Source organism: Tupaia chinensis, unplaced genomic scaffold (genome assembly GCF_000334495.1).
Source record: "Tupaia chinensis unplaced genomic scaffold, TupChi_1.0 Scaffold142100_1, whole genome shotgun sequence".
NCBI classification, from domain to species: domain Eukaryota; kingdom Metazoa; phylum Chordata; class Mammalia; order Scandentia; family Tupaiidae; genus Tupaia; species Tupaia belangeri.
Window position 1 is genome coordinate 687660 of NW_006201951.1, and position 8133 is coordinate 695792.

The window sequence follows — 8133 nt, forward strand, 5'->3', positions numbered from 1 at the left end:
GGCCTCGCGGGCTCACCGAATGGACTGGGCGAATGGAAGCCAAAGGTGGAGTCGGGGGAGACCTCACTCCACTCTCCCCCTAGTCCCGGGGCCCCGAGTGCCATTCCTACCGCGTCTTCTGCCTTCTCCACGCTCAGCCCTTCCAGTGCCACTCCCAGCCAGCGTCGGTGGGTCTCCGCAGCCACGAGCGCCAATGACTCCTTCGAGATACGGCCGGCCCCCAAGCCAGACGTGGAGACCATCCCGCCGGGGGACCTTCAGGCCAGGGCCCTGGCCAGCCTCCGTGCGCACTCTCGAAACTCGTTCGTGTTCATCCCCAAGCGCAAGGTCTCTGGCAGCCCTCCTCCCCAGGGGAGGCAGTCCGTGCAGCTGCAGGAAGGAGAGGTGGGCCAGGCCTTCCAGAGCCCCAAGCAGGGAGGCCAGCTGGTGCCCGAAGCAGATGGCCTGCCTGCCCTGGGGAGAAGTCCCTTGGTGGAGGTGCAGTGGGCAGCTGAGGAGAGGGACTGCCCCAGGCCCAGCCCTGCCCTTGCAGACCCGGCTGTGGGGTGGCAGAGGCCGGCCTCACCACCTGCCTGCATGCTGGCTGCAGCAGCTGAGCCTGCTCAGGGCAGCGGGGCTCCCAGCTTGGTCCGGAATGGTCCGGAACTTGCGAGGCCAGGGCTGCCTATCACCTTCATCGACGAGGTGGCCTCAGAGGAGCAGGTTTCCCAGGAAGCCAAACTGCCTGACTCAGGGATCCACACGCCTCCTCGGTACTGTCGGCAGCCTGCTGGGCCTGGGCATGCCGCAGGGCTCCAGCAGCAGGGCAGCAACACCTTCACAGTGGTGCCCAGAAGGAAGCTGGGTGTCCTGCAGGAGCAGTACTCGGGGCAGGCCAACGGGGAGCCCCAGCCACAGGTGACCGAAGAAGAGGGGCCCTGTGCCACCCTGGTGACGGCCCCGAAGAAGCGCTACCCCACCGTGCACGAGATCGAGGTGATCGGCGGCTACCTGGCCCTGCGGAAGTCCTGCCTCACCAAGGCCAGTTCCTCGAGAAAGAAGGTCAGCGAGGGTGAGGCCGCCGGCTGGGGGGAGGCGGGCTGCAGTGTACACTTGGCATTTGCCCTGTCCCTGGACACTGGCTGGCCAGGGAGTGGCTTCTGTGTGGACTGCAGAGCTGGGGTTGGGGTCTGTCAGGGGCCCTGGGGACAGGTGGCCTGGTCTGTATCTGCGAGGCAGGGGCAGGGCCCGCCAGCTCACGCACCTCCACCTGGAGCTGCCTCTGCATGCCTGTTCGTCCAGCTGCGAGAAACAGGCCTGTCTCTGGCCCTGGCTTTGGGATCGGGGTCCCGTGGGGTCTCCTGCTAGGCCACACAGATGTGAGTGGGAGGGGCAGGTGGTGGGAGATGGGGCAGTGTTGGTGTGGTGAGACCCACCTCAAGGTCGGGCTGGCGGCGCAGCCCCAGCTCCTAGAAGGCACTCTGGCCCGAGCCGAGCAGGCCCTGGTCTTGCGCACACCTCGACTGAGCGCCTGGTGCGGTGCCAGGCCTTGTCTGAGCCCTGGGTTTGATGCTGTGAGCCTTGTGGGAAGGAGGGGCTTTGGGCAGAAACCCCGTGCAGACCTCCCAGAACTCAGAGCCTGCCTGCTCTGGCCTGGAACCTTCTGGGCACAAGCAAGTTCTCTCAGGTCCTTCCTGGTCATTCCAGCGCCTCTGTGTGGCCCTGGAGCAGATGCTAAGGCAGCCCTGTGTGCGTGCAAGGCGGCACTGCTTCCCTTGGTACTGGGCAGCACTCGCGGACATCTCTGACCACTCCGGTCCGGCACTGCCCAGAGCCCAGCCAGTGTCCAGGCTCACCCTGAGGCCACCTCTCCTCCCAGCCCCAGTCTCCTTGGAGTCATAGGCCGGTGGTGATGCATCGCCAGCACCTTCTAGCCAGACACAATGCCCCTCTCTTTCCCCCATGCCTTGGTTGCTTGGGCGCTGCCCCTCCTGGAGCCATTCTTCTCCATGGACAAGGATGGGTGCCTGTGGGCTCCATCCGCCCCATCAGGCACCCACACTGACCTCCCCAGTTTGTCCTGGTGCTGGATGCACCCAGGCGATAGCCCCTCTGTGTCACGTGGGCCCAGCCTGCCCCACCTTCTATCCACTCTGTCCTGAGCCCTCTGAGAGCTGAGGTCAGTCTAGTAGCCATGGCCTCCACCCCGCTGGCCTGCCTTTCCCTTTCCTGCCCCATGACTGACCCAGTGGTCTGGGCTGCCTCCCACACGTGCCCAGGGAGGGGAAGCGGTACTGGCTCCCTGCAGCAACAGGGCCTGTGGCTGCAAGTTGAGCTGGAGCCTGTGGAGTTGAGAGCATTCTGCTCCTGTTCTAGGACCCCTGCCCTCACCGCCTATGCTCCCGCCCCAAAACCTGGCCTCTCCCTGGGCCGGGAGGGCTGCTGCCTAGGGCCTGGCCTAGCTTCCCACAGCCAGGGACAGATCTGGGAGTCACTCAGGGCTAGGGAGTGGTGGGGGGAAAGGGTGACAGCCAGCAGGGGCAGGAGGAAGCAGGCCCCGGGCCACAGTGGGGAGGGGCTCAGGCCAGTCTGGCTTGTCTGTGTGCCAGCCGGAAGGGCTGGGGGTCCAGATGGATGATGCTGGCATGGTCGAGTGGCCTGGGCAGGGTCCTGCTAGAGCAGCATGACCTGCCGGCCACGACTTCCCGCCTGGATGCACTGCAGCTGCCCTGCCTGGGAAGGGCTGCAATGTTGGGAGGTGATGGGGCATGGAGCTGCCTGTTTTGCGAAGTGGTCTGCCAGCCTTGAGCAGGTGCACCTGCAGCGCAGGCCTCCCCGCTATGCCCGCCCGCAGTCCCCTTGTGTGCCCTGCAACCACTGCAGGCAGCCTCCCCACTGACCCACTCCTGCTTCTCCCTAGGGGGTGTGGGTGGGCTGGCATCTAGGGCCCGAGGCTGGCAGGACCTTGGGACTGCTGTCCATCTTACCCCCGTGGCTAGGTGCCTTGGGCAGTGGCAGGAGGGGCGGTGCCCTTCCTGGGGTGCAAGTGAGGGGCAGCTCCTCGGAGGGGCAACGTGGGAAGTGTGCCCCTGGGCTGGTGGCTGTTGGGTTATCGTGCCCATGCCTGGCCTGGGAGGGCTACAGCCCTGCTCGGGTACCGGGCTTGGTCCTCAGTGAAGGTGTTCGTTGGCAGAACCCACAGGAGCCTTCGTCCTCCGGCTCCCATGTCCCAGCTGCGCCCTTCTGCTTCCCCAGGGGTCTCTTCCCTCATCACACCTGCTTCCCCAGGGGACTGGGTGCTGTGGGCGGCTCCTATGTGAAGCCACCTGGCCTGGCTCCTGGCTGGCTCTGGCTGCGCCTCCCCCTCTCCTTTGCCCTCGTCACCTGGCCCTCCATCCAGCCTGTGCATGTCCCAGGGCTGTCCCCGACACCTGGGGCCTGCCAGTCTCTCCTGCAGCGTGACCTCCACCCCAATTCCGTAGTCTCGCCCTGATCTTTATACCCCAGGGTGTCCAGCTGCCATCTGCTCTTCCTGGAGAGCTGCTTCCGGGAGCTGTTGTGCCCCGGTCTGCGTGTGCCCCCGCCCTCCTGCACAGGCTCGCCCTCAAGGTGCCAGCGTCTGTCCCCTCTGGGCTCCCTCCCTTCCTGCCTCCCACTGCCCCTGCCGTGGCCACCCACTGGTGTCTCCTCAGATCCCCAGGGCAGCAGCTCTGGGCTGGGGGTCGCTGTGGCCAGGCTGCGGGTGTGGGGTGCCCACTGACAGTCTAGTGTCTGGCCTCCTGTGGGAGCCGAGCTGGGGCTGCCCCTGAGCCGGGGCTGGGTGGGGAGGGAGCGAAGGCCAGGCTGGGCAGGGAGCGAGGGCCAGGCTGGGCAGATTGTGTTCAGCGCTGGGCCTCAGTCTGGGGTAAACGCCCTCTGGTAACCCAAGCCGGGCCGTCAAGGTGGAGCAAAGGGGCCCTGTGAGTGCTGGCGTCTGCTGGGAGGCTCTGCCCAGCAGGACCCACCTGACGCTGCTGCTCGGGAAGGGCAAAGTCCCAGAGAGGCAGGCGACCAGGTGTCCAAAGTCCAACCCTGGCCAGGTCCTCCACCAGCACTGGGTGCTGGGCCGGGAAGCTGCCCTGCCTCAGAGCGGGAGGCCTGGGTTGTGCCATGGCCCACTGACCTGCCCTGCAGTGGGGGCAGGCCGAGCCAGGGCAGCAGGCTGCGAGCACCACCCCTGCCTGGCCAGGCTGTGCCAGGCTCCGTGTTGCCTGCGCCCTGCCCCCCTCAGTCACCCGCTGGTGCTGGTCACGGGACTGTGGAGGGCAGCTGACCGGCAGGCCCTCCCCGAGTTTGCGGTGGTCGTCAGCTGAGTCTCGGGGGCCTGGGCAGGGGCCGGCTCCTGGCCTGCGGCCCGTTCTTCCTCAGCACCTCCTGGGGTGGCTATCCCATGGGCTAGTCTTTGGGGTGCCTGTGGGCCCCACCCGGCCTGGCTCCCTCAAGGGCTGGGCGGGCTGCCCAGTAGGGCACAGGAAAGGGACAGGACCACGCTCCTTGTCTGGCCAGCCCCGGGCCGCCCACTCACCTCCCTGACTGCATCTGAGCAGGGCACAGGGGCTGTGATGGGAGGGCAGCCCTGCGCCTGGTTCTGGGCACTGCCCAGCTCAGCACCTCTGTTCCTGCGGCCTGAGGCCTCTGCCGCAGCCCCTCTGCCTGGGCCCGCCCTGCTGCCCCAGCTCCTGCCTCTGCTTCCTAGGAGGAGGAACCCGAGCCGGCTGCCGGTGTCTGTGCCCAGGAAGAGTTTAGTGTTTCGCGCACCAGGCCGTGGGCTGCCCCATCTGCTGTAGGCAGGTGTCCGCCCGTGCTCATTACCCACCCGCTGGGCCAGGCCACGCACCAAGCAGGCTGTGGATCTGGGCCCATGTGCTCAGTGCCCTTGCCCGGGGGAGGGCCTGGTCTCAGGGCAGTTCTGCCTAAGCCTGGCGGGGGGTGGGGTGCACACCACTGTCCCAGCCCTTGCTGCCCCTCAGAACCAGTGGCCTGGTCTGGGCTGAGGCCTCTGGGAGCACTGCCTTGGAGGTGGGATTCCGCGGCCTGCAGGGTAGGCAGGGACATGGCAAGTCACTGGTGGGGTCGCAGGAGCCCCCCCACTCTGCACAGCCGGGGGCTGACTCGTGAGTCATCTATGAAGCAGGCAGTGGTGTCTCAGGAGGGCTTGGTGCCAGGCCCCGGCCAGCAGCAGCGATTAATGCTGGCAGGACAGTCCACCCAGGGCAGAGCAGGCGCTCCCACGTGCACAGCCCTCAGTCGAGATGGTTGGGGGCTACGTCACCCAGACCCGAGGTCAGGAGGAGTGTTGGTCCCGAGCTGGGGAGGCTGGGGCCTGCAGGTCCAGGGGAGAGGTCTCCTCCCCCACCTCTTGGAGCCCCCACAGGGCCTGACGGCTGAGCGGCCCCACTGCAGGCCTGAGCCCTGATGTGTCTCACCCCAGATGAAGATTTCCTTCAATGACAAGAGCCTGCAGACCACGTTTGAGTACCCTTCCGAGAGCTCCCTGGTGCAGGAGGAAGAGGCAAAGGCGACAGAGGAGACAGAAGAGGAGACGGAGGAAGAAGAGGAGTCGGAGCTGGGCTCAGAGAAGCCCTTTGCACTCTTCCTGCCCCGGGCCACCTTTGTGGGAAGTGTGGGATCTGAGAGCCCTCGGCTGCCAGGTGGCAGTTCAGGTGAGGGCCCACCTGTTGGGAGGGCAGAGCTTGGGCCACTGTCCATGTGTCTGTGTGTCCATGGACGTGCTCCTTGGCCTGCAGGCTTGTCCAGCTACACTCCAAAGCACACCATGGCCTTCAGCAAGTGGCAAGAGCAGACACTGGAGCAGGCCCAGAGTGAGGCGGAGTCTCCACCCCAGGAGGTCATGGTGAGTGGGACAGGGAGGGCGGATGCCCACCGCAGCAGGAGCTGGTCTGGCAGGGAAGGGGCCCTTCTAGCTGGACGAGCCAGTATGCACGCTATGTCTCCTTAGCTCACGCCTGCCAGTCGGAACGACCACTCAGACTTCTGCAGCGAGCCAGCCCTCCACTTCTGAGCCCAGAGCTGCCCGGACGCTGAGGCAGGGCCACGCCCTCGGCGCCCCAACCGCGACCCTACCTCATGCCCCTACCGCCCTGCCCTTCCCTCCCTGCTCCTTCCTGTGCTGGCCCATTTGGGGTTTCCAAGGAAGAGTGGAGGTGGCCTGTGGCCAATGTCCTACTGGATGGTGGCCTCTCCGGGACCAGGTGGAGGAGCAGACTCTGCCCTGAGGCTGTCCTGTCACTTGCCAAGCTCGCCTTGCTGTGTCTGCTGTGCCATCGTGTCCAGGAAGGGCTGCCTGTTCTCCGCAGGATCTCAGAACCCCCCCCACCCGTCTGTATCCCCCCATGGTGAAGCTCAGCCCCTCCACCCCAGTCCTGTCTGTGCCCCCATGGTGGAGCTCAGGCCCCCCTTCATGAAGGCAGTAGTTCTCGTCTCTGACGGAGTCAATAAACAGTGGAAAGGCCGCCTCAGCCGTCTGGGGGAACACACTGGGCATCTGCTGAGGGGAGGCAGCCCTGACCTGGCACCACACTCCAGGTACTGGCGGTCCAGACTCCGCCAGTGGCCTACTTCCTGGCACAGTGGAAGAAGGCAGGGCACTGTAGGAGGGGTTTCCCTGGAGGTGAGGTCAGCTCTCTCAACCCTCTGACCAAACAGCCCAGCCCCCAGGCAGCAGCTGGACCCTGATTGCTGCAGGGACCCCACGGAGACTGACTGATGGAGACAGAGAGCCAGGTCCCCAAGTGCATCAGGACAGAGTAGGCAAAGCCTGACGTGTGGGTGGTGAGGACAGACACAGGCCTTGAGCAGCACTTGGAACTGAAAATAGCATGGGCATAGGGCCGCCAGGCCGCACACACCCCGACGTCACCGTCTGCTGGACACTGCATGTGACGGAATAGGCTGTGTGCCGCTGGGGGAGAGGCCCAGCAGCCCTGCTGGGAAAGCTAAGGGCCAGGTGGGCACCCTCCACTCTGTGTCCCTGAGCCTAGTGGGGCGGCCACAAGGAAGGCCACTCCAGATATCCCTGCAAAGACCCTCCTGGGCTAAAGGGGCTTAGCTTGGCTCGGTGGTCTGCAGCAGCTACACTCAGCCGACACAGCAGACTGGTGTAAACCTTTACGAAGGCAACCTTTATTGACAGGGTCACAGGCCACTGAGCCCAGGCCTGAGATCTAGGTTCTGGGGTAAAAAGAGGGCCCAGCCCCGCCCCCACCTGCCTGAGGCACTCCCACGGTGCTGAGACACACACTGGGACCAGCAGCCCGGGGATCGTGGGGGCCTCAGAGAGAGGTCCCCTGTAGAGCTGCCTGGGCGCCCACTACCCCCACAGCCCAGGGCGGGATGGGGCCAGCCCCAGGCTCTGTCACCCATGGATGGCGGAAGCTACCAATGGTCCCACTCAGCACTGAGAGTGAAGCCCGCTGCCACCCATTTCAAGGACATGGCTGGGCCGAGCCCCGCAAGCAGCGCAGAGGCAGGCACCGCGTCAGCTGTCCTTGGCACCACTGCTCTTCTGGTCAGGGGCCGTGGCCTTGGTCAGGTTCCCAGCTTCCCTTTTCAGGACACTCAGCAGAGTCTGTGAGCTCTCCAGGATCTGGGCGGGGATGGGGTGTCAGCATCGCTGTCACACTCGGGGACAAGGACCTCCCATAAGGGTGCTGAGGGTGACAGGGCCCTCTTTCCTTCCTGGGCCTTCAAATCAAACTCGCTCTTCCCGCCCTGCCCAGATCACGGGGCCCGGGCCCTGCCACCCCCACGGCCGGCCACACTGCCTGCCCTGGCCCGGGGGAGCCCCACCTTGAGGTAGGCGGCCTCGGTCTCCGCGATGGTGCGGTCGAACTCGTTGCGGGAGGCGATCTTGCGCGCCAGGTTCTCGTTGACGCGGGCCAGCTTCTCCGTCAGCTGCCTCACCTCGTTCTGCAGCCGCTGCTTCTCGTCCTCCTCCTGCTGGATCTGCCGGCACAGCTCCTCGCGCTTCTGGCACAGCTCCTCGATGCCTGGGGCCAAGGCGGCGGCTGAGGCCGGGCCTCGCTCCACCCGGCCGGTAGCGGCCCTCCCGCCCCGCCCTCGGCCGCCCTGCGCCCCGGCCCCGGCCCCGGCCCC

General features: G+C 66.0%; 2 protein-coding genes across 2 annotated transcripts; one reads left to right on the top strand and one right to left on the bottom strand.

Moving 5' to 3' along the window:
* TPRN (taperin) lies at positions 1–6491 on the top strand (the record flags this gene model as incomplete). The annotated part of the gene is made up of 4 exons (XM_006163366.2): positions 1–1041; positions 5450–5681; positions 5766–5872; positions 5978–6491. Coding segments are annotated over 4 exons (1443 nt in total), but the record flags the coding sequence as incomplete, so codon positions are not given.
* A 643-nt stretch (positions 6492–7134) lies between these two features.
* Positions 7135–8127, bottom strand: SSNA1 (SS nuclear autoantigen 1; the record flags this gene model as incomplete). Its single annotated transcript, XM_014582025.1, has 2 exons — positions 7135–7624; positions 7828–8127. Coding segments are annotated over 2 exons (408 nt in total), but the record flags the coding sequence as incomplete, so codon positions are not given.
* Between the last annotated feature and the right edge of the window lie 6 nt (positions 8128–8133).